General features: G+C 43.7%; 1 protein-coding gene across 4 annotated transcripts; it reads left to right on the forward strand.

Annotated features, from left to right (window-relative positions):
* The first annotated feature begins 1,283 nt into the window (after positions 1-1,283).
* Positions 1,284-8,832, forward strand: LOC125524272 (ATP-dependent DNA helicase PIF1-like). Of its 4 annotated transcripts, XM_048689351.1 has the most exons (9): positions 1,284-1,711; positions 2,206-2,362; positions 2,502-2,834; positions 3,234-3,422; positions 3,530-3,604; positions 3,689-3,971; positions 5,708-5,809; positions 6,017-6,092; positions 6,193-8,832. In XM_048689351.1, exons 6-9 carry the CDS (start codon positions 3,899-3,901, stop codon positions 7,382-7,384), a joined length of 1,443 nt encoding a protein of 480 aa, XP_048545308.1. In that variant the 5' UTR covers positions 1,284-1,711; positions 2,206-2,362; positions 2,502-2,834; positions 3,234-3,422; positions 3,530-3,604; positions 3,689-3,898; the 3' UTR covers positions 7,385-8,832. The 4 variants fall into 4 exon arrangements, with proteins under 4 accessions (XP_048545308.1, XP_048545309.1, XP_048545307.1 ...); XM_048689352.1 differs by lacking the exon at positions 5,708-5,809; XM_048689350.1 differs by having other exon boundaries at positions 5,708-8,832.
* The last annotated feature ends 17,097 nt before the right edge of the window (positions 8,833-25,929 follow it).

Raw genomic sequence — 25,929 nt, forward strand, 5'->3', positions numbered from 1 at the left:
GTATCGTATCACAATCACAACTCCTATCTTTACCATTTTTCTTAGTTCAATCCTATTAGTAGTATCTTGATCTAGTAGAATAAAGTTTATGGCATGATCTAGTTCTGAGTTTTGCTTTATGATCTCTTTATGTAGTCGAGTTCGTGAGCTATATAATAAAGATTAGTGTTGAGTCAAGGGCTTGATTATTTTGCCATGATCTTGGGTGAATAAAAGAAAAGAGAAAAGAATAAAAAGAAACAAAAAGTTCATATTGATTTTATTGAGAGTAATGACTTCACATAGAAAGAGTATGATAATTAAAAGTTGTTGGGAGTTGGCAGACATAGCTTTGGTCATTGTTGCAATTAATAGGAAGTAATAAGGAAAGAGAGGTTTTCACATATAGATATATTATCATTGACATCTTTTATGATTGGGAGCACTCATTAAAATATGACATGCTAAAGAGTTGATGTTGGACAAGGAAGACAACGTAATGAGTTATGTATTTCTTATATCTGAGATAAAGTATATTTTCATGGATCCTCTAACTTGTTGAGCTTGCCTTTCCCCCTCATGCTAGCCAAATTCTCAACACTAAGTAGAAATACTACTTGTGCTTCCAAAATCCCTAAACCAGTTTTGCCATGAGAGTCTACCATATCTACCTATGGATTGAGTAAGATCCTTCAAGTAAGTTTTCATCAGTGCAAAGCAATAAAAAATGCTCTAAATATGTATGATTGATTGGTGTGGGAGAAATAAGCTTTATACGATCTTGTGATGTGGAAGTAATAAAAACGACGGACTGCAAAATAAAGGTTCATATCACAAGGGGCAATATAAAGTGCCGTTCTTTCGCATTGAGATTTTATATATCCAACCATAAAAGCGCATGGCAACCTCTGCTTCCCTCTACGAATGGCCTATCCTTTATTATTATCCTCTACCTTATGCAAGAGTTATGGTGATCTTCACCTTTTTTTTCATTTTATCATTTGGCAAACTCAGCATGTTGGAAAGAACATGATATATATCTATACTAGTCTATACTAGTCTATAGTGTACCAATTTTGAATTTGGTCCCCTCTCTCTCCTCCTAGCATGTCAAGCCAAACATGGACCATTGATTCAGCTTGCTGTGTTCAAGATCTGCCGTCAGATCTTTACCAAACCGAACCCAAGGGCTGAGATCTTCGGGATTCGCAGCCGCCCCCGCGCGCGCTTTGGTTTTGAGCTCTTTGGATGCGTGCGCTCTGTTATTCTGGAAGCACCTAGAGCATCCCCACCTAAATAAAATACCAACAAAAAAATCCCGCACCATCTCCTCTCTCTCATCGAAGCAGACTCTGTTTCGTGGTTTCACCGTCCCCTCGCCGTCGCCCTGTACTCGCGCCACCGCTTCCTTCCTGTTCCTGGCATCTCCTCTAGAGACAGATCTGCCCTACGCCCCCAGCCGCGGCAAGCCCTCCTCCCTTTCAACCCCAATCGCTCAAACTCGGGCCGCTGCAGGAGCTTTTCCTTCATGCGTTCATAACCCCTTGCTACTGTTCCACGTGGTCGCCGCCACCGCTTCCTGGCAACTCCGGCCGTATGCGCATCAGACCAATCCGCCCCGGATGCCATCGCTGCTGCAAGTGCTAGCAGCCGGATGACATACCAGTGCAGCCCGACGGCCGTGAACAAAGCATCCTCAACCTCACGCACTAACAGCTTAGATGTTGAAGAGGTAAGATACAATTTGAGAAAGTATAGAAGTGGTGCTAATTTCTTTGATGATCTTTATACATTCTAATTATATGTGTATCAGATGCCATAAATCCGAACCCAGATTTTGTATTTCAGTATAGAAATCAAGAAATTATATCACAGCATACTCTGACCACCACATGTTTGTGTTTATGTCCACAAAGTTTTTTTTCCGTTTCATTTCTCATACTTCCATAGAAGTGTTACAGCCATTTAAAACCCCATCTTCACTGCTGTATGTTACATTTGAAATGATCCTTTATAGAGAGCACTGCTATATGTTACACTGTACCATGTCAAAATCTGTACTGACAAAACATCAATACTGTCTATTGTTGGATTATTTATGAATATCAATTAATATGCAAAAAAATAGTTTGCTACAAGAAGTTTTATGTGACTTAAGCTTCGCGTGCGTATACTGCTGCATGCTCTGCCTATGCTTATGCTAATGTCGTCTACTATGTTGCTCAGCGCCTTGGCAGAGTCAAGTGTGGACAATTATCTAGGAAGCAAGTGAATGGAAGTTCAAGTAACCATACAGCAGGATCCATTGGAATGCCATTACGGGCCCCTTTTCAAGATATTACAAATGTGGTTGACTCACATAGTTTATCAAAAGGGAAACAAGGTACGTCCTTAATATTTCTGGTCACCAGAATATTGAAACAAGATTAGAACTTCTTAGATGTTAAATATATAAATAAAACCTATGCCTTGTGTATTAAAAGAGTGCTCACGGTTTTTCTGAAATGTTCTATTTATTTCAGCACAAAAAATTCTTGGTTCAGTGGATCATCCAATTACTGGGACAAAACGATCAATCAATCTATCTGGCATATCCATACAGTCAAATACTCCTTCAACTGGACACGTAAGTCTACCAACAAATGCTTCCGAGCGTAAGCGTTATCGTGATCGGGAAAGATACTTGGAGATGACTCCAGAATAGCGCGCTGCCTACCTGGAAAGGAACCGTGAGTACAAACGGAGAAGGAAAAATCCTGCTGCAGTTAGTGATAATGCACAATCTGGGAGTCAAACTTGTACTTGTACCAATGGAAGCATGCACACAACTATTCTCACCAGTTCAATTACAGAAGGTACATATTAATGCAATAATATTCTGTCTTACTTTTTTAGTATTAACATAAATTCCTTCATGTCCTAATTATTATTACATGAATTGTCACTTAATCATGTTATGTTTATCTCCAAAACGGGCATGTATATGTATATAAGGAAAAACATGCTTATCATTCAGATTGTGATAGGCATTTCTGATGAGTAGAATATTACATCCACTTCCTGCTCTACTATTATTTGTTAATACATATTACTGTATAATTATTTTTTTTGGCGAAACTCATACCAATAATTTGATGAGCTTAAACTTTCTGCATCTTACAATATCCTTCGATTTGGCATAATCAGTCTAGTTGCTAAAAGTTAGACCGTGATCAGTCCATCCGACATATCTACATCATGTAATTAATTGACAGGTACTGGTCAACATAAGCGTGTATCAGCATTCCTGGACAAGGGCAGTGGACATAAGAGAAGGAGAATGTCTAATGGGGCAGGTCGTAGTAATACTGGAAAGGGAACACATGAAGATGGTGTAGCCAATGAGCAGGAAGACCATGACAGCACCATCTATGTTCCAGATGGTTCTTTTCCTGTCCTAGAAGGTAATACAATTGTCACGGTGTACCATAGCAATTTCTAATGCATCGATCAATCATCGACTTTACTTCTCCTAAAATATTATTTTACTGATTGACAAATTGATGTATAGATGAAATTGGGCAATCTGAATATATGACTGAAGATGATGATGAAGATGATGAGGGTTACATATTCGCTGGACACGGTAAGCATTAATGTGTGTTCTTAGTATAAATAATTATTACTACCATTGCGACACAGTTTTCTCACTATTAAAAAGAATGAACAGGAACGGATTGCGTATTATCATATCGAGACCAAAACCATGCAAATTGTGAAATGCAAGAGGATCCCTTTGATTGTATATATCGGAATGTACCAAGTGGCCATCATGTTTTGGAGCCAGTGCCTAACTGCACAAATTGCAATGCAAAACGGTTCCAGTATGAGAATCCAACATTTTGTTGCATGGGTGGCAAGGTCAAGATAGTAACTCCATATGTTCCTGATGAAATGCGCCGACTATACACAAGTCAAGATCCTGACGCTAAGTACTTTCAGGACAATATCCGGTACTTCAATTCTCACTTCTCTTTTACCTCTCTTGGTGTTATCTTGGACCAGAGATATTGCAATAAAAAGTCTGGTGTTTACACTTTCCGTGCACAAGGTCAAATTTATCATCGAATTGATCAATTGGTTCCAGTAGAAGATGGCCCTAAGCATTTACAACTATACTTTTATGACACTGAATCAGATTTGCAACACAGATTTCGTTATTCTCCTAATCTTGATAGAGTTCTCATTGGAAAATTGGCGAGCATACTTTCATCTAATCCTTACGCCCAGACATTTCGAAGCCTTGGTTCAGTGTCAAACCTTGATGAGTATCGAATTGAGCTCAACACAGACATTTCTTTAGATCAACGAGTATATAATGCACCAACTACATCACAAGTAGCAGCAATCTGGGTAGAAGGAAATAATCCTCAGGGTCACTTCGATAGGAGTATAATGGTATATGGTAAATCAAATGATCCACAGTACATAAAAGCGTACCATGGCTGTTATGACCCACTTTCATATCCACTATTTTCCCAAACGGGGAAGTTGGGTGGAACTTGAAAATACCAAAAGTGAGATCAAATGTCATTGTTAATAAGATCAATCAAGAAGGTGACTATAACAAAGAAGGTAAATTGTGCCGCATAATCAACTGTCACTTATATTATATTTTAAAAATTATTTATCTAAATTAAAATGTTTTCCATTATAGGGATGGAGTATAACTCTGGTTCATTTGTTTCACCAAGGGAATACTATTGTTTCAAACTGCAAGTGCGACCGAATGAATTTAATGTTTTGCTTTTTGGCAAACGACTAACTCAACAGTACATTGTTGATATGTACATTAAGATTGAGTCAATAAGATTGGCATTCTACCTAAAACCAGCAAACCAAAATCTTATACGAGCAAATTTATATCAAGGGCTGGTTGATAGTGTTGTTGCGGGTGAGACACGTGTGTGCATGAATGGGAAGCATATAGTGCTCCCACCCTCTTTCATAGGAGGCCCACGGGACATGAGGCGACGATATCTAAACGCCATGGCTTTGGTCCAATGGTTTGGAAAACCAGATCTATTTCTTACAATGACATGCAATCCAAGTTGGGAGGAGATAACAAAAGAGCTCGCACCAGGACAATTAGCACAAGATCGGCCAGATTTGGTAGCACGAGTATTCAAGGCAAAATTGGAGGATCTTAAGAATCTTATATTTAAAAAGAATTTTTTTGGTGAAGTTGCCGCTCACGTGCGTGTTATTGAATTTCAAAAGAGGGGGCTACCCCATGCACATTTCTTAATAATCCTAAAGTCGGATTATAAGATAAATAACCCAGATCAGTATGATCAAATTATATCAGCTGAAATTCCTAACAAAAACAAGTACCCAGTGTTACATGATTTAGTTATTAAACACATGATGCATGGGCCCTGTGGCGTTCTCAATAGTAAAAATTCCTGCATGCAAAATGGGGAATGTAAATACCATTATCCCCAAGCATTCTCAGATGCTACATTGCAAGGGAAAGACTCATATCCAATTTATAGACGCAGGGATGATGGCCGTAAAGTGCGCATTAGGGGATCTGTTTTGGATAATAGATGGGTTGTGCCGTATAATCCATACCTACTTATGAGATATAATTGCCATATAAACATCGAAGTTTGCTCCAGCATCAAGGCTGTTAAGTATTTATTTAAGTACATTTACAAGGGTCATGACCGTGCCTCTTTTATTGTAGAAGCCGCAGAAGGTCGAGTTATTGATGAAATTCGTGAGTATAGAGATGCCCGCTTTATATCACCTCCAGAAGCAATATGGAGAATTTACTCTTTCGACCTGAGTGAGATGTCTCCTCCCGTTCTACAATTACAAGTCCATTTGCCAAATATGCATTTGGTCCGTTATAAAGACTGACAATTTGGAAAATGTGATTAGTATAGAATCATCTTCCAGGACAATGCTTACTGAGTATTTTAGAATGAACTCTATCGATCCTTATGCTAGAAATTTCCTATATAAGGAATTCCCTGAATTTTATACATGGCAGAGGAACCACAAGACATGGAGACAACGTACCAAGAGAATTCAAATAGGTCGATTTGTGGCTGCTCACCCTGCAGAAGGTGAACGCTATTACTTGAGAATATTGCTAAACCATGTGAGGGGGGCTACATCTTTTGATGATTTACGTACTGTTGATGGTGTTGTTTTCTCCACATTTAGAGAAGCTGCAGAGAGAAGGGGTCTCATAGAAGCAGATGATAGTATTTCTGACTGTCTCACCGAAGCTGCCACATTTCAAATGCCCTATGCACTTAGAAGGCTTTTTGCTACAATTTTGGCATTTTGCGAAGTTACAAATGTTCGTGCATTATGGAACAATCACTTTGAAGCAATGTCTGACGATTTTCGTAGGGAGAACATAAGTGATGAAGCAATCGAGAAACTCGTGCTTGGAGATATTCGATATTTGTTATATTCCATGGGAAAGGACATCAAGACCTTTGATCTTCCAGATCTATTGGATGCTGATGATCTGGACAGCTTAGAGGCGAGAGAATTGAGTGAAGAAATGTCTATTGAAGTTGCTAAAGAAGACCTGGAGCTGCAGGCAACTTTAAACAATGAACAACAGCTTGCTTTTGATGAAATAATGGACCACGTCTTGAACCAGAAGGGTAAGGTCTTCTTCATCGATGGTCCAGGAGGTACAGGAAAGACGTGCCTTTATAAAGCTTTATTGGCAAAAGTAAGATCAATGGGTTTGATAGCCATTGCAATAGCAACATCTGGCATTGCAGCTTCTATCATGCCTGGTGGTCGGACGGCCCATTCCAGATTTAAAATACCAATAAATGTTCAAGAAGATACTGTGTGCAACTTCAGTAAGCAGAGTGGGACAGCTGAATTACTTCGAAGAGCATCTTTGATAATTTGGGATGAAGTTGCCATGACAAAACGGCAAGCAGTTGAGGCACTTGATAGATCCCTGCAAGATATTACTGGTTGTAGATCACAATTTGGAGGTAAAGTAATTGTGTTCGGAGGAGATTTCCGACAAGTCCTTCCAGTAGTTAGGCGTGGCACTAGAGCCCAAATTGTTAATGCCATTCTCAGAAAATCTTATCTGTGGGAGGATATAAGACAAATAAAACTCTGGCGCAATATGAGAGCACAAACAGATCCATGGTTCTCTGATTTTCTCTTGAGAGTTGGCAATGGCGTTGAAGAATCAATTGGTGAAGACTATGTGCATTTACCTGAAGAGATGGTTGTAGGTTACACACATTCAGAGACCTCGGTTAGTAAGTTGCTAAACGAAGTATTTCCTTCACTTGACAAGAATGGAAGATTACCGTCTTATATAAGTTCTCGTGCCATTCTTTCCACCAAAATGAATACGTGGATGAATTAAATGTGAAGCTTATAGATCGATTTCCTGGAGAAGAAAAGGTCTACTATAGTTTTGATTCAGCAGTGGATGATACTCACAATCACTACCCACCTGAATTCCTGAATTCTCTCATACCTAATGGCCTACCTCCACATGTTCTCAGGCTGAAAATAAATTGCCCTGTGATCTTGCTTCGGAATTTAGATCCTCATAATGGGTTATGCAATGGAACAAGGCTTATTATTAAGGCATTTCAAGATAATGCTATCGATGCTGAAATTATTGGAGGACAACATGCTGGAAAGCGAGTATTCCTTCCAAGAATACCTTTGTATCCTTCTGAAGATGATGTGCTTCCCTTCAAGTTCAAGAGAAAGCAATTTCCAATTCGTCTTAGCTTTGCAATGACAATCAATAAAGCTCAAGGTCAAACAATTCCGCATGTTGGTATCTACCTTCCAGAACCTGTGTTCTCTCACGGTCAACTATATGTTGCATTGTCCCGAGGAATATCAAGGCAAACAACAAGAATACTTGCCAAGCCAAACAGGGATGTCGACCCATCAGGAAAAAGTACCAAAAATATTGTCTATAAGGAGGTTTTGGCACGATAAATGTATATAATGCATAACTGTCTTTGTTTCATATATATGAGCATGCTTTACTTTGTCTCATAATATTGGTACGTTGATAATTGTTGAGATTTTTTTATAAATATACGCATATATTAGAATCATGAATAACATAGGCCTTATATTCTAATATGTTCTACAGATATATGAATACATAATGTTTTCTGTTCAGAGAGAGCACGAATGGAGTATTGTGCTACTATTGTCAACTTTTTTGTTTGCTGTAGTTCTAAGTTTGTGTCCAGAAGATCATCAACTAGATCAGGATCCTTGTTTCATGTATAATACACCGAATCATTTTTTATGTGCAAACCATGAATTTGATTTGCTAAGCTGGAATTTGGTCATTTACGTTTTTTGATTATGCTAGCCTTAGATTGCACAAAACCATGATCGACATTGCAGACTGGTTTTATACCATATAGAAGGTGTTGTTTTTATCTTGTCATTGAATGCCTCTTCGCACATTTTTTTGTCTCAATACTTAACTTGATACACTCTCATGTTGGCAAGGTCAATTGGAATCTTATGCCTTTATGGATCATGAACTTGAAATGAAGGCTTCTGCTGAGCTCTAAGCATCCATGCTTCAGGCAACATTACTATTAGGTGCCAGCTTCATTTTGGCATGAGCTACCCTCTTTAGTTGTGGATTTGAAAAATGTTAGTAAAAGAAGTGTATGTATCTATATGTACTGTTGTACGTGACATAGCTGTCTATAAACAATATGTGAGATCAACCCTGAAAACAAACTCAGCTCGCAAATAGCAATAATTGTATGGTGGGCGATTCTACCATGACCTATTTGGTTATAAGTTATTGATGTTTGACTTGTAGCTGTGAGCACTTGTGTTGTTGCATATTGTAGTTGAGCTTTTGCTTATGTTGTATAGTAGGATACATTTTCCAAACCTATATATGGATGAGAAACAAGGGGTCTAAAAATAGAAATGACTATTTTCTTTTACGTAAATTGGACCCTCTGCTATCTTTTAGTTCCATCTCAACTGGTTACTACGTGCAAAGCACGTGCAGTTTACTAGTATATATATATATATATATATATATATATATATATATATATATAATTGGATGTAGGGGAGCATGAACCATTATTGTTGACATTACCCTTGAGGTAAAAGGTTGTGGGGCAAAACTATAAGCCCCTATCTTTCTCTGTGTCCGATTAAAACTCCGTAACCACAAGTATCGCGTGAGTGTTAGCAATTATGGATGACTAAATGATAGTTGAGTATGTGGACTTGCTTTTTAGCTCTGACATAGACTCTTTCCGATGTTATGATAAATTGCAATTGCTTCAATGACTGAGATTATAGTTTGTCGGAGCCCAATAAGGTTTATGATTTATACTTTTGCATTGTGAATAGAACATCACTTGAACATAAGTAATCATATGACAAAATCTATATATGTTGCTGTTATGAGAATAATCATGATGCCTTCATGTCTGTATTTTATTTTTTTATCGACGCCTGTACCTCTAAACATGAGGACATATTTATTGTTATCGGCTTTTCGCTTGAGGACAAGCGAGGTCTAAGCTTGGGGGAGTTGATACGTCCATTTTGCATCATGCTTTTATATCGATATTTGTCGCATTATGGACTGTTATTTCACTTTATGTCACAATACTTATGGCTATTCTCTCTTATTTTACAAGGTTTACATAAAGAGGGAGAATGTCGGCAGCTGGAATTCTGGTCTGGAAAAGGAGCAAATATTAGAGACCTATTCTGCGCAACTCCAAAAGTCCTGAAACTCCACGGAACGTCTTAAAAGAAATAAAGAAAAATTCACGCCAAAAATGAAGGCCAGGGGGCCCACACCCTTCTCACGAGGGTGGGGGCACCCCCCTAGGGCGCGCCCCCTACCTCGTGGGCCCCCTGGTGGCTCTCCGATGCCCATCTTCTCCTATATGAGGTCTTTCGATGAGAAAAAAATAGGAAGGAACTTTTCGGGACGAGACTCCGCCGCCATGAGGCGGAACCTTGGCGGATCCAATCTAGAGCTCCGGCAGAGCTGTTCTGTCGGGGAAACTTCCCTCCCGGAGGGGGAAATCATCACCATCGTCATCACCAACGCTCCTCTCATCGGGAGAGGGCAATCTCCATCAACATCTTCACCAGCACCATCTCATCTCTAAACCCTAGTTCACTCTTGTATCCAATTCTTGTCTCAAAGTCCGGGATTGCTGCTAGTAGGTTGCTAGTAGTGTTGATTACTCCTTGTAGTTGATGCTAGTTGGTTTATTTAGTGGAAGATCATATGTTCAGATCCTATATGCATATTATTACCCCTCTGATTATGAACATGAATATACTTTGTGAGTAATTACGTTCGTTTCTGAGGACAAGGGAGAAGTCTTGCTATGAGTAGTCATGTGAATTTGCTGTTCGTTTGATATTTTGATAAGATGTATGTTGTCTAGCCTCTAGTGGTGTTATGTGAACGTCGACTACATAACATCTCACCATTATTTGGGCCTAGAGGAAGGCATTGGGAAGTAATAAGTAGATGATGGGTTGCTAGAGTGACAGAAGCTTAAACCCTAGTTTATGCGTTGCTTCGTAAGGGGCTGATTTGGATCCATATGTTTCATGCTATGGTTAGGTTTACCTTAATACTTTTGTTGTAGTTGCGTATGCTTGCAATAGAGGTTAACGATAAATGGGATGCTTGTTCAAGTAAGAACAACACCCAAGCACCGGTCCACCCACATATCAAATTATCAAAGTATCGAACACGAATCATATGAACGTGATGAAAACTAGCTTGATGATATTCCCATGTGTCCTAGGGAGCGCTTTTCCTATTATAAGAGTTTGTTCCGGCTTGTACTTTGCTACAAAAGGATTGGGCCACCTTGCTGCACTTTATTTACTTTTGTTACTTGTTGCTCGTTACAATCTATCTTATCACAAAACTATCTGTTACCACTTATTTCAGTACTTGTAGAGAATACCTTGCTGAAAACCGCTTATCATTTCCTTCTGCTCCTCATTGGGTTCGACACTCTTACTTATCGAAAGGACTACAATAGATCCCCTATACTTGTGGGTCATCAATTCCATGCTCCACCATCCCCTGGCACTTGAAAACTTGTTGCTCCATTGCTTCGAGCCTCGCCTCCACGCTTCCGGTTCCCTTTGGTCCCTCAGCATCGCGGATGTGCAGCAACCCATCACGCATCTCAATGGTTTGAGGGTGTCGCAGCACCTCCGCGAGGTAAGGGTTGATGACCTTCTCGAAGAACTTGTCCTTGGAAGCACTTGAGGACGTCATGATAATCTAGATCTGACAGAAAAACAGCTCGAAACAAGAACATAAAATATTTGCGTGATACGGGAGTCAAAACCTTCGGGAGAATATATAGTGGATTTTTACCGACCAAAATACGTATCGTGCAAGAAAACGGAGTCCGGAAGGCACACGAGGTGCTCACGAGGTAGGGGGCGCGCCCTCCACCCTCGTGAGGCCCTCGTGTCCTTCCCGGACTCCTACTTATTTTTCTAAATATTCCAAAACGGAGAAATATTGCCTTAAAAATTGTTTTGGAGTCGGTTTACTTACCGTACCACATACCTATTCCTTTTCGGAGTCTGAAACGTTCTGGAAAGTGTCTCTTATGTATTCCTTCGGGGTTACGGTTTCAATAATATTGGTTTCAACATTTATGGGATTACCTGAGATATAATGTTTGATTCTTTGACCGTTTACCACTTTCGGATTTGTGCCTTCGAAGTTGTTGATTTTTATGGCACCGGAACGATAGACCTCCTTGATAACATAGGGGCCTTCCCATTTAGAGAGAATTTTTCTGCAAAAAATCTTAAACGAGAGTTTTATAGCAATACATAATCACCTACATTAAACTCACGCTTTTGTATCCTTTTGTCATGCCATCTTTAAACTTTTTCTTTAAACAACTTGGCATTTTCATAAGCTTGGGTTCTCCATTCATCAAGTGAGCTAACATCAAATAACCTCTTCTCACCGGCAAGTTTAAAATCATAATTAAGTTCTTTAATAGCCCAATAAGCCTTGTGTTCTAGTTCGAGAGGTAAGTGACATGCTTTTCCATAGACCATTTTATACGGAGACATACCCATCGGATTTTTATATGCAGTTCTATAGGCCCATAATGCATCATCAAGTTTCTTGGACCAATTCTTTCTAGACCTATTGACCGTCTTTTGCAAAATTAATTTGAGTTCTCTATAACTCAATTCTACTTGACCACTAGACTGTGGGTGATACGGAGATGCAATTCTATGATTGATGTCATATTTAGCAAGCATTTTACGGAAAGCACCATGAATAAAATGTGAACCACCATCAGTCATTAAATATCTAGGAACTCCAAACCTTGGAAAGATAACTTCTTTAAGCATTTTAATAGAAGTGTTATGATCAGCACTACTAGTTGGAATATCTTCTATCCACTTAGTAACGTAATCAACAGCAACTAGAATATGTGTATAACCATTAGAGGAAGGAAAAGGTCCCATATAGTCAAAGCCCCAAACATCAAATGGTTCGATAACAAGTGAATAATTCATAGGCATTTCTTGACGTCTACTAATATTACCAATTCTTTGACATTCATCACAAGATAGGACAAACTTATGGGCATCCTTGAAGAGGGTAGGCCAATAAAAACCGGATTGCAATACCTTATGTGCAGTTCTATCTCCCGCGTGGTGTCCTCCATAAGTTTCAGAGTGGCACTTGCGTAGGATCTGTTCATGTTCATGCTCAGGTACACAACGTCTAATAACACCATCTACTCCTTCTTTATAAAGATGTGGGTCATCCCAAAAGTAATGTCTCAAATCATAGAAAAACTTTTTCTTTTGTTGGTATGTGAAGCTAGGTGGTATGAATTTAGCAACAATGTAATTAGCATAATCAGCATACCAAGGAGTACTACGAGAAGTACTTATGACATTTAATTGTTCATCTGGAAAGCAATCATCAATAGGTAGTGGGTCATCAAGAACATTCTCTAACCTAGATAAGTTGTCTGCAACGGGGTTCTCAGCTCCTTTTCTATCAACAATATGTAAATCAAATTCTTGTAGCAAGAGAACCCATCTAATAAGTCTAGGTTTAGCATCTTTCTTCTCCATAAGATATTTAATAGCAGCATGATCAGTGTGGATAGTTACTTTAGAATCAACAATATAAGATCTGAACTTATCACAAGCAAATACAACTGCTAAAAGTTCTTTTTCAGTAGTAGCATAATTTGTTTGAGCATTGTCTAGAGTCTTACTAGCATAATGGATAACATTTAATTTTTTATCAACTCTTTGCCCTAGAACAACACCTACAGCATAATCGCTGCATCACACATAATTTCAAAGGGTAAATTCCAATCAGGTGGCTGAACAATAGGTGCAGAGACTAATGCTTTCTTAAGTATTTCAAATGCTTCTACACAATCATCATCAAAGACAAATGGTATATCTTTTTGTAATAAATTAGTCAGAGGCCGAGAAATTTTTGAGAAGTCCTTAATGAACCTCCTATAAAATCCGGCGTGACCAAGGAAACTTCTTATACCTTTAATGTCCTTGGGACATGACATCTTTTCAATAGCATCAACCTTGGCTTTGTCAACTTCAATACCTCTTTCAGAAACTTTATGCCCCAAGACAATCCCTTCATTAACCATAAAGTGGCACTTTTCCCAATTCAAGACAAGATTAGTTTCTTCACATCTCTGCAAAACTCGATCAAGATTGCTCAAGCAATCATCAAAAGAAGATCCATAGACGGAAAAGTCGTCCATGAAAACCTCACAAATCTTTTCACAAAAGTCAGAGTATATAGCCATCATGCATCTTTGAAAGGTAGCAGGTGCATTACATAAACCAAAAGGCATACGTCTATAAGCAAAAGTACCAAAAGGGCATGTAAAAGTAGTCTTTGATTGATCTTTAGCCGACACAGGTATTTGAGAGAAACCAGAATAACCATCTAGAAAGAAGTAATGTGTATGTTTGCATAATCTTTCTAGCATTTGATCGATAAAAGGTAAGGGGTAATGATCTTTCTTAGTAGCCTTATTTAATTTGCGGAAATCAATTATCATCCTATAACCTGTAATAATTCTTTGTGGAATCAATTCATCTTTATCATTAGGAACAACAGTAATACCTCCCTTCTTAGGGACACAATGAACAGGACTTACCCACTGACTATCAGCAACGGGATAAATTATACCTGCCTCCAGAAGCTTTAGTATTTCTTTTCTTACCACTTCTTTCATTTTAGGATTCAGACGCCGTTGAGGATCACGAACTGGTTTGGCATATGCTTCCAAATTTATTTTATGTTGACATAGAGTGGGACTAATGCCCTTAAGATCATCAACAATATATCCAATAGCACCACGGTGCTTCTTCTGAGTTTTCAATAATCTTTCTTCTTCATGCTCTGAAAGGTTAGCACTAATAATAACAGGATATATCTTCTTTTCATCAAGATAATCATATTTAAGATTATCAGGCAACGGTTTAAGCTCAAACACGGGATCACCCTTAGGTGGAGGGGTATCCCCTAGGATTTCAATAGGCAAATTGTGTTTTAGAATAGGTTCCTGTTTAAAGAATACTTCATCTATTTCCCTTCTTTCATTCATAAACATATCATTCTCATGGTCTAGCAAATATTGTTCTAAAGGATCACTAGGAGGTACGGCAATAGAAGCAAGACCAATAATTTCATCCTTACTAGGCAATTCTTCTTCACGGTGTTGTTTACTAAATTTAGAGAAATTAAATTCATGAGTCATATCATCTAAACCAACAGTAACAACATCCCTTGTGCAATCTATGGTAGCATTAACAGTATTCAAGAAGGGTCTACCGAATATAATGGGACAAAAGCTATCTTGTGGGAACCAAGAACAAGAAAACCAGCAGGATATTTAGTTTTCCCACACAAGACTTCAATATCTCTAACAATTCCCATTGGTGCTATAGTATCTCTATTAGCAAGTTTAATAGTGACATCAATTTCTTCTAACTCAACAGGTGCAATGCCATGCATAATTTCTTTGTATAAGTCAATAGGTATTGCACTAGCACTAGCACCCATATCACATAAGCCATGATAACAATGATCTCCTATTTTAACAGAAATAACAGGCATGCCTACCACGGGTCTAGGTTTATCTAAATCACAGGGTTTAGCAATTCTAGCAGTTTCATTACAGAAGTAAATAACATGCCCATCTATATTATCAGACAAGAGATCTTTAACAATAGCAATATTAGGTTCAACTTTAACTTCCTCAGGAGGTGTATATGTTTTAATATTGCTTTTACGAACCATAGTTGAAGCTTTAGCATGATCCTTTATTCTAACAGGGAAAGGTGGTTTCTCAATATAAGAAGTAGGGACAATAGGATCATTATAAGTGATAGTCTTTTCTTCAACTTTAATAGGTGCAGCTACTTTTACTTCTATGGGAGGATGATATTTAAACCACTTCTCCTTGGGGAGATCAACATAAGTAGCAAAAGATTCACAGAAAGAGGCTACTATCTCAGAATCAAGTCCATATTTAGTGCTAAACTTATGGAAAATATCGGTATCCATAAAAGATTTAACACAATCAAACTTAGGTGTCATACCTGACTCCTTACCATTGTTGAGGTCCCAATCTTCAGAGTTGCGTTTAATTCTTTCCAATAAATCCCATTTGAATTCAATAGTCTTCATCATAAAAGAGCCAGCATAAGAAGTATCAAGCATGGTGCGATTGTTACCAGAAAGCCGAGCATAAAAATTTTGAATAATCATTTCTATTGAGAGCTCATGATTGGGGCATGAATATAACATTGACTTAAGCCTTCCCCAAGCTTGAGCGATGCTTTCTCCTTCTCGAGGCCAAAAATTATATATATAATTGCGATCACGATGAACAAGATGCATAGGATAAAACTTCTGATGAAATTCCAATTTCAATCGTTTGTAATTCCAAGACCTCATATCATCACATAGCCTATACCATGTCGATGCATCTCCCCTCAAAGATAAGGGGAAGACCTTCTTCTTAACAACATCTCCGGGTACACCTGCAAGCTTAAATAATCCACAAACTTCATCCACATATATTAGATGTTCATCAGGATGTTTTGTTCCATCTCCTAAAAAAGATTAGCTAGCAGTTTTTCCATTATACCTGAAGGAACTTCAAAGAAAGCATTTTCATCTTAATTTTCATTTTCAGTAGTGTCGGTGTCAAAACCGGCAGATCTCGGGTAGGGGGTCCCAAACTATGCATCTAGGTGGATGGTAACAGGAGGCAGGGGACACGATGTTTTACCCAGGTTTGGGCCCTCTTGATGGAGGTAAAACCCTACGTCCTGCTTGATTGTTCTTGATAATATGAGTAGTACAAGAGTAGATCTACCACGAGATCAGAGAGGCTAAACCCTAGAAGCTAGCCTATGGTATGACTGTATGTTGTCCTACGGACTAAAACCCTCCGGTTTATATAGACACCGGAGGAGGCTAGGGTTACACAAGGTCGGTTACAAAGGAGGAGATATAAATATCTGTATTGCCTAGCTTGCCTTCCATGCCAAGTAGAGTCCCATCCGAACATGGGACGAAGTCTTCAATCTCGTATCTTCATAGTCCAATAGTCCGGCCAAAGGATATAGTCCGGCTGTTCGGAGACCCCCTAATCCAGGACTCCCTCAGTAGCCCCTAAACCAGGCTTCAATGACGATGAGTCCGGCGCGTAGTGTTGTCTTCGGCATTGCAAGGCGGGTTCCTCCTCTGAATACACCACGGAAGAGTTTGAATACAAGGATAGTGTCCGACCCTGCAAAATAAGTTCCACATACCACCGTAGAGAGAATAATATTTCCACAAATCTAATCTGCTGACACGTTTTGGCAGGATGACATCACGCCATGGCCCGGTAATTATTTGAACCATTTTTCTTTAACCAGCCCCGCACATAACACGAGGCGGTTTCTTGACACGTCTTGTCAAAGAAGAGATCGTGTTCCCCTTATCACGGGATTCTCATCAATACGAATGTGGGTAACCCAAACATGCATGTTGGTATGACTCCTAGATCTTAGGTAAGTCTCAAACAGCCACGAGGAGGACGCCTGATATTCGTCCCCTTTATAAAGGGACAAGGGTTTTTCTTTTTTCCCTCCCGTGCTCAATCGAATCCTTTCCCCGCCTCGAGTTCTAACACCCAAAGCCCAGGTCAGGTGCTTCGGACCTTCAATCATGTCAGGATCCAGGCTTCAAGGCCGGTGGATGCCTTCCTCCGTCACGGAGGAGGACATCAAGAAGTTAAGGGAGGCCAGATATCTGACCGCCAAAATTTCACATAGGCTGCCTGCCCGAGGGCAGGTCGTCCCTACTCCCGAACCCAATGAGAGCGTTGTGTTCGTCTCCCACTTCCTCCGAGGACTAGGCCTCGCTCTGGATCCCTTTGTTAGGGGTCTTATGTTCTATTACGGGCTGGATTTTCACGATCTGGCCCCGGATTCCCTTCTTCACATCTCGTCATTTATTGTCATTTGTGAGGCCTTCCTCCGCATTACCCCTCACTTCGTTGTGGCTCAAGACCTTCGATGTGAAGCCGAAGATGGTCGAGGGGCAGTACGCAGCGTGCGGAGGTGCTCTAATAAGCAAAATTGCTGACGCTCCATGGCCAAAGGGTTCCTTTCCGGAGGTGTGCGGATTATGGCAACGGGAGTGGTTTTACGTCACAGCTCCCCGAAGTGCCAAGTGGGTAGCTGCCCCCACCTTTCGCTCGGGCCCTCCACCACAACTTATGTCATGGATCAGCAGGGGGCTGAGCTGGGGTCTAGCCAAGGACGTGCCAATACTGCAGAGCCGTATCCGAGATCTCTTCGAGGGAGATTTCAGTCTGGTCATGGTAATGCAAGTTATGCTGGTTCGTCGAATCCAGCCTTGCAAACGCCGACCCCTCCGCATGTGGGAATTCAACCCGGAAGGACCACGCGCCATTCAGAATTTCCTCGGCATGACACACGAGGAGATGTAAAAATCGTTCTTCAGACCCAAAATAGAGTGTCCGGACACTATCGAGGGCATGGGCCTGAGCTGCAACCGCCCCACTGACCAAGTAAGTAATCCCATGGCCGAACACATTGTCCTTTTATTTATCATGACATCATTCTGAGGAATCGCTCTTTGACCAGGACTGGATAACAAAGGTGAAGATGATCCGGTGTTCGGCCCCCCTTCCTGAAGGCTTGGACAATCCGGTGCTGGAAAAGATGCTCGAGCCAGCACCTTGCCTAGTGCCCTCAAAGGAAGATGAAGGGGGAATAAAGAGGGCGAAAGCGGGCCTCCATCGCTACCTATTCCAATCGAGGGAATGAGCCCCTCCGCGAGGGAGGATAACCAAGGGGAAGAATCTGACATTCTCTCTCCCCGGGTAAGGAAGAGGACTACCTCTGAAGATCCAGAAACTAAGGTTTCCAAACGGGAGAAGAGTCTCCGCCAGAAGGTCCTGCCTCGGAGGGTGTTCTTGCTGCACAATATCCGCGTGGGGATCAGCCCTCTACCAAGTTGTAAGTAATCAAAAAGTACTTAATAGTGGGTATATCCTACCTTACTTCCGAAGACAATAACCGATGCTTGTAAATTATAGTCCAGACCGCAGCCCTTCTCGATAGAGTTCATCTTCGGGTGATCTTCTTCCGGAGATGATGGAGAGCGAAACGCCTCCCCCGGACTCCCCAGCTCAAGAAGCGGGCGACCTTGAAGTGTCGTCGTGAAGGGTATCTTCAGATCCAATATCGCCAGAGGATAACCCTTTGGCTGTCCGGCTTCCCCAATATCCGGCTCCTGAGGAGAGCGACAGCAAGGGTCCATACTGTGTGCGGTCGGATGCGCTGAAGGATCTTCTGGGGAAAGCTATCGTCTCGAAAGCGCATCGTACGCTAATGGGTACGGTAATTGAAAGGATTTCATCCGCCAAAAGCGGTTTGCACGAAGCTTTTATGAGTCTGCTGAAAGGCTTTGAGGTACGTAAAGTAATGTATGCCTTTAATAGTACCGCATACGTTAGGTATGCCTATGCTGATAGTAACCCCTGAGACTCTAGTTGTCGTCGAAAACGGCGGCAAACAGAGGATCATAATCCCAGGTAATAACCAGATTGTCTTTATGTGCAGGTGGTTGAAGCTCCGGTGGCTAGCCAGACTGGTGGGTTTGCCAAACTAAAGCGGCAATTGGATGCGGCGGATGCCGACATCGTGCTTGTCAACAAGCGGCTTGACGAGGCACAGGGTGAGTGATTTTTCTGGTGATCGTCACATAATAAGAGCAGCATGATGCCAGTATCTTTAATATGTTGTGACTGCAGATGGAGCTGCCACCGTGGAGACCCTTCGGGCGGAGCTTGCCCGAGCCAAGGAGCAAGCAAGGAGTAGTAATGCGGCCGCTTTACGGGCGGCCGAAGAGTTAAGGGCCGAACAGGCCACTCATTGCGAGAGCAAATAAAGAATAGCCAAGATGGCTGTAGAATTAAAAGATGCTGCTGACCGTTACCGGCTTCTTGAAGAAGAAAACCGGGCGAAGGCGACGGACCTGGAAAAGGCCCGGGTGGCTACCAAGGAATCCCGCTCCAAAATTAGAGCGACAAAGGAGGAGCTGCATCAAGCTGCGGATATTGTATCTGGGAAGCCCTTCTTGTTGCGTACTAAGTTCAGGGATTCGAAGTATGCGCCTCTGGACCGGCTATGGAGTTTTGCGGACGCCTACGTGGATTTGGCTGACAGTGCTGCTGATGCAGCCGAGTACTTCAAGGATCGGAAAGATCACGAAGTGGAAAAACTGTTTTGGTCACTGTCGGTGTCAAAACCGGTGGATCTCGGGTAGGGGTTCCCGAACTGTGCATCTAGGCCGGATGGTAATAGGAGGCAAGGGACACGAAGTTTTACCCAGGTTCGGGCCCTCTCGATGGAGGTAAAACCCTACGTCCTACTTGATTAATATTGATGATATGGGTAGTACAAGAGTAGATCTACCACGAGATCGGAGAGGCTAAACCCTAGGAGCTAGCCTATGGTATGATTGTTGTTGCGTATATTGTCCTACGGACTAAAACCCTCCGGTTTATATAGACACCGGAGAGGGTTAGGGTTACACAAAGTCGGTTACAATGGTAGGAGATCTGCATATCCGTAGCGCCAAGCTTGCCTTCCACGCCAAGGAAAGTCCCTTCCGGACACGGGACGAAGTCTTCAATCTTGTATCTTCACAGTCCAGGAGTCCGGCTGAAGGTATAGTCCGGCCATCCGGACACCCCCTAATCCAGGACTCCCTCAGTAGCCCCTGAACCAGGCTTCAATGACGACGAGTCCGGCGCGCAGATTGTCTTCGGCATTGCAAGGCGGGTTCCTCCTCCAAGTACTTCATAGAAGATTTTGAACACAAAGATAGTGTCCGGCTCTGCAAAATAAGTTTCCACATATTGCCATAGAGAGAATAATATTTACACAAATCTAATCTGCTGACGTATTCCGTAGTGTGACACACCACGGCCAAGCCTTTATCCGAGTCGTTTCATTATCCCACCTCAGCGCGTCATGCGAGGCGATTTCCTTGGCACGTCTTGTTAAAGCAGAGATCGTGTCTGTCGGTGTCAAAACCGGCGGATATCGGGTAGGGGGTCCCGAACTGTGCGTCTAGGCCGGATGGTAACAGGAGACAAGGGACACGAAGTTTTACCCAGGTTTGGGCCCTCTTGATGGAGGTAAAACCCTACGTCCTGCTTGATTAATATTGATGATATGGGTAGTACAAGAGTAGATCTACCACGAGATCGAGGAGACTAAATCCTAGAAGCTAGCCTATGGTATGATTGTTGATGTGTATGTTGTCCTACGGACTAAAACCCTCCGGTTTATATAGACACCGGATAGGGTTAGGGTTACATAGAGTCGGTTACAATGGTAGGAGATCTTCGTATCCGTATCGCCAAGCTTGCCTTCCACGCCAAGGAAAGTCCCTTCCGGACGCGGGACGTAGTCTTCAATCTTGTATCTTCATAGTCCAAGAGTCCGGCTGAAGGTATAGTCCGGCCATCCGGAAACCCCCTAATCCAGGACTCCCTCAGTAGCCCCTGAACCAGGCTTCAATGACGACGAGTCTGACGTGCATATTGTCTTCGGCATTGCAAGGCGGGTTCCTCCTCCAAGTACTTCATAGAAGATTTTGAACACAAAGATAGTGTCCGGCTCTGAAAAATAAGTTTCCATATATTGCCATAGAGAGAATAATATTTACACAAATCTAATCTGCTGACGTATTCCGTAGTGTGACATCACACCACGGCCAAGCTTTTATTCGAACCGTTTTACTGTCCCATCTCAGCGCGTTATGCGAGGCGGTTTCCTTGGCACGTCTTGTTAAAGCAAAGATTGTGTCCCCTTATTCTGGGATTCTCATCAATACGGGCGTGGGTAACTCAACCGCGCCATCGATTACGGCGCTTGGAGATAAGCGAGTTTTATCAGGCTGGTGGGGACATGTAGCTGCGTCCACCCATATAAGGGGATAAAGATCCACCTTTTCACCTACGCCTTCTTCCTCCTTCGCCTATCCATTCTTGCGCACTCGAGCTCCAGCACCCAAGTCCGCACTCCCAACCTCAACCTTCTCCAGCCATGTCCGGAGCGGGAGGCAAGTGGATGGTCTCCTCTGTCACAGAGGGACATATCAAAAAGCTGAGGAAGGCCGGATACTTGTCTAACGACATTGCGTACCGGCTCCCCGAAAAGGGGCAGCTCATCCCCACCCCTAGGCCCCATGAGAGGGTGGTGTTCCTCCCCCATTTCCTCCGCGGACTGGGCTTCCCTCTCCACCCATTTGTCCGGGGGCTCATGTTCTACTACGGCCTGGATTTCCACGATCTGGCCCCGAACTTCGTCCTCAACATCTCGGCGTTTATCGTCGTGTGCGAGGCCTTCCTCCGCATCCGCCCCCATTTCGGGCTCTGGCTCAAGACTTTCAACGTCAAGCCGAAGGTGGTGCGCGGTAGCCAGGCGGAGTGCGGAGGCGCCATGGTGGGCAAGATGGCCAACGTCCTCTGGCTCGAGGGCTCCTTTGTGGAGACCCTGAAGGGGTGGCAATCAGGGTGGTTTTACATCACCGAGCCGCGCGACGCCGAATGGGTCGCACCCCCGAAGTTCCGGTCCGGACCCCCAACGCGGCTCATGTCCTGGAAAGAGACGGGCCTGTCGTGGGGTAAAAAAGGAGAGCTAACCGGACTCCAAACATGCTTCAAAACCCTGGTGGACAAGAAGCTCAAACTTGTCAACGTAGTCCAGGTTATGCTCATCCGCTTGATCCTCCCGTGCCAACAACGGGCTTTCAACCTGTGGGAGTTTGACCCGGCGCGGCACCAAACTCTGAGCAGGCTCTTCGACACAACGTACGAAGATGCCTGGAAGGTGCTTTTCAAGGGCGCCGAGGCTCCCGCATCCGCTACTGAGGATCGCAGATTCAGTGCGCAGCGTCACGCTCTTGCGGTAAGCTTGTTTTTTTCCTTTACAGGGTATCAATTTTTCATAGTTTGACTCGATGCGGGATCTAAACTCCCTTTACCTTTGACAGGATTGGCAGGTGACCTCCGGACAGATCAACTGTCCGGCTCCTTTGCCCGAAGGCCCAGCGGATGCTCGCTTGGCGAAGTTGCTGGTTTCGGCACCCTATGTGGTGCCGGAGAAAAGGTCAAGAAGAAGGCCACGGGGACTCGAAAGAGTGCCCGACGCCCGGAGGTGTCGGATTCATCATCCGACGAATCCAAGACGCACTCCTCCCGCAAAGACGGGGAGGAGGAAGAAGAGACCCCTCCCCCACCAGCGGGGGAAGGGAAGGAAGGCCGCCCCAACTGGGGAGGCCGAAGGGTCCAAGAAGGGGAAAACCCTTCCTTCGGACTGCTCCACCGACGCCGACGGCGGCGGAGAGGAGTGGGCGCCTAGGGCCAAGCCCCTGGCCAAATCGTAAGTATCTGGATACCAGAGTAATTCATAGTATTCGTTTATTGCAAAGCTTTCCTTACGTCGAATATGTTTATGCAGCCCGCCCAAAGACCGGCTCGACGCGTCGTCAAGCGGCTCACTGGACTCATCGGATGTGAACTCGCTTCCGACGGCTTCCTCCCCCCGCCCTACGGACGACACCGAAGTGTTGTCTCAACAGGTTCCAGGCCGGGAGGAGGTGGTCCTGGAGGCGCCGCAAGGCGACCTCCCGGACTCCAGGAGTAAAGGGGATGAAACCCCCCGGGGCTCCAAGTCCGGCTCTAGGCCGGACACCGCTCCGGAACCTTCAGAGGTTCTAGAGTCCGAGGGGGACCTCCTTCCAAGAGGAGCAAGTCCGCCGTGCCGGTGGCCCCCGTCCAACTGGAGGCGCTGGACAATATGTTGGAGGCGCTCCAAGGCGCCTCCATCGACGAGGAGCACCGCGCTATTATGAGTGCGGTGGTCCAGAAGGTTCAGTCTGCCAAGAGCAGACTAACTGAAGCTTGTACTAGCCTTTTAACAGGCTTTGAGGTAAGTAAAGAATGTGTAAATAATAGTACCGCATAGACAGTAACCCCTGATGCTCTGTTTGGCGTTCGGGAAGAAAAAGCCGAATAGAGGATCAAATAGAATTCGCAGGAGTCTAACAAAAATGAGTCAATATGCATATGCAGGCTTCCCTGCTTGCGTCCGCCGCACTGACTGCGGAAGTGGACACGCTAAAGCAGAACCTCGAGCGGTCCGAGCAAGAGCTCGAACGTGCCAAGAAGCAGCTCGAGGACAACGAAGGTAAGAAATACCTTGTTAAAAATATATATAAAAAGGTGCAATTGCAAAGAATGACAGGATTATCGTGGCTATTGTAGGGGCCACGTCTGAAGTGGCGACCCTTAAGCAAGCGCTGGTCGAGGCCGAGAAGAGGGCGGCCTCGGAGCGCACCGAGCGGGAGAAGTATGAGGCCGAAGTTGGCAAGGTGCGGCAAGAGCTCCAGGCTCTCATGGAAAAGCATGAGAGTTTGGAGCTTGACTCAAAGACGCGAGCGTCCGAGCTCGCGGTGGCTATTGAAAATGCCAAGTCTGCCAAGGCCGAATCCCAGAAGACCCTCCAGGAGTTGGATGAGGTGAAGAAGATAGCGGCGGGTAAGGCATTCTTTATGCAAAGCAAACACATAAACGTGAGTTACTTGTTACTTACCCGAATCCGGAGCTCTCCAGGAGCGTTCGCAGATCTTCCCCGGAGTGTATCCGATGCCGCCGCATTCTATCGAGCCGAGGAGGGCAGCTCGACAGAGAAGGTGTTTTGGTCTCGGTACGCTGAGGCCGGACACCCCGTGCCCCTGAGCGACCAGCTGAAGCAACTGGTCGAGCTCCACAAGGCGGCCGAACAGGCCATGAAGGGCCTCATTGTTCGGTTGTGGCCTGGAGGGGCCCTGCCTGGGAGCTATTTCGGGCTGGTGCGGCGGTTGGTGGAGGCCTGTCCAAGGCTTGAAGTCATCAAGCGCTCCGTCTGCATTGAAGGTGCCCGTTGTTGGGGAACGTAGTAATTTCAAAAAAATTCCAACGCACACGCAAGATCATGCTGATGCATAGCAACGAGAGGGGAGAGTGTGATCTACGTACCCTTGTAGATCGACAACGGAAGCGTTAGCACAACGCGGTTGATGTAGTCGTACGTCTTCACGGCCCGACCGATCAAGCACCGAAACTACGGCACCTCCGAGTTCTAGCACACGTTCAGCTCGATGACGATCCCCGGACTCCGATCCAGCAAAGTGTCGGGGAAGAGTTCCGTCAGCATGACGGCGTGGTGACGATCTTGATGTACTACCGTCGCAGGGCTTCGCCTAAGCACCGCTACAATATTATCGAGGATTATGGTGGAAGGGGGCACCACACACGGCTAAGAATATGATCACGTGGATCAACTTGTGTGTCTAGGGGTGCCCCCTGTCCCCGTATATAAAGGAGCAGGGGGAGGTGCGGCCGTCCAGGAGGAGTCCTACTCCCACCGGGAGTAGGATTCCCCCCTTTCCTAGTTGGAATAGGATTCGGGAGGGGGAAAGAGGAGAGAGAGAAGGAAGGGGGGGCGCCGCCCCCCTCTCCTTGTCCTATTCGGACTAGGGGGGGAGGGGCGCGCGGCCCAGCCCTGGCCACCTCTCCTCTCTTCCACTAAAGCCCACTGAGGCCCATATACCTCCCGGGGGGTTCCGGTAACCTCCCGATACTCCGGTAAAATCCTGATTTCACTCGGAACACTTCCGATATCCAAATATAGGCTTCCAATATATCAATCTTTATGTCTCGACCATTTCGAGACTCCTCGTCATGTCCGTGATCACATCCGGGACTCCGAACAAACTTCGGTACATCAAAATGCATAAACTCATAATATAACTATCATCAAAACCTTAAGCGTGCAGACCCTACGGGTTCGAGAACAATGTAGACATGACCGAGACACGTCTCCGATCAATAACCAATAGCGGAACCTGGATGCTCATATTGGCTCCCACATATTCTACGAAGATCTTTATCGGTCAGACCGCATAACAACATACCTTGTTCCCTTTGTCATCGGTATGTTACTTGCCCGAGATTCGATCGTCGGTATCTCAATACCTAGTTCAATCTCGTTACCGGCAAGTCTCTTTACTCGTTTCGTAATACATCATCTTGCAACTAACTCATTAGTTGTAATGCTTGCAAGGCTTATGTGATGTGCATTACCGAGAGGGCCCAGAGATACCTCTTCGACAATCGGAGTGACAAATCCTAATCTCGAAATACGCCAACCCAACATGTACCTTTGGAGACACCTGTAGAGCTCCTTTATAATCACCCAGTTACGTTGTGATGTTTGGTAGCACACAAA

This window comes from Triticum urartu, chromosome 7 (assembly GCF_003073215.2).
Source record: "Triticum urartu cultivar G1812 chromosome 7, Tu2.1, whole genome shotgun sequence".
Lineage (NCBI taxonomy): Eukaryota > Viridiplantae > Streptophyta > Magnoliopsida > Poales > Poaceae > Triticum > Triticum urartu.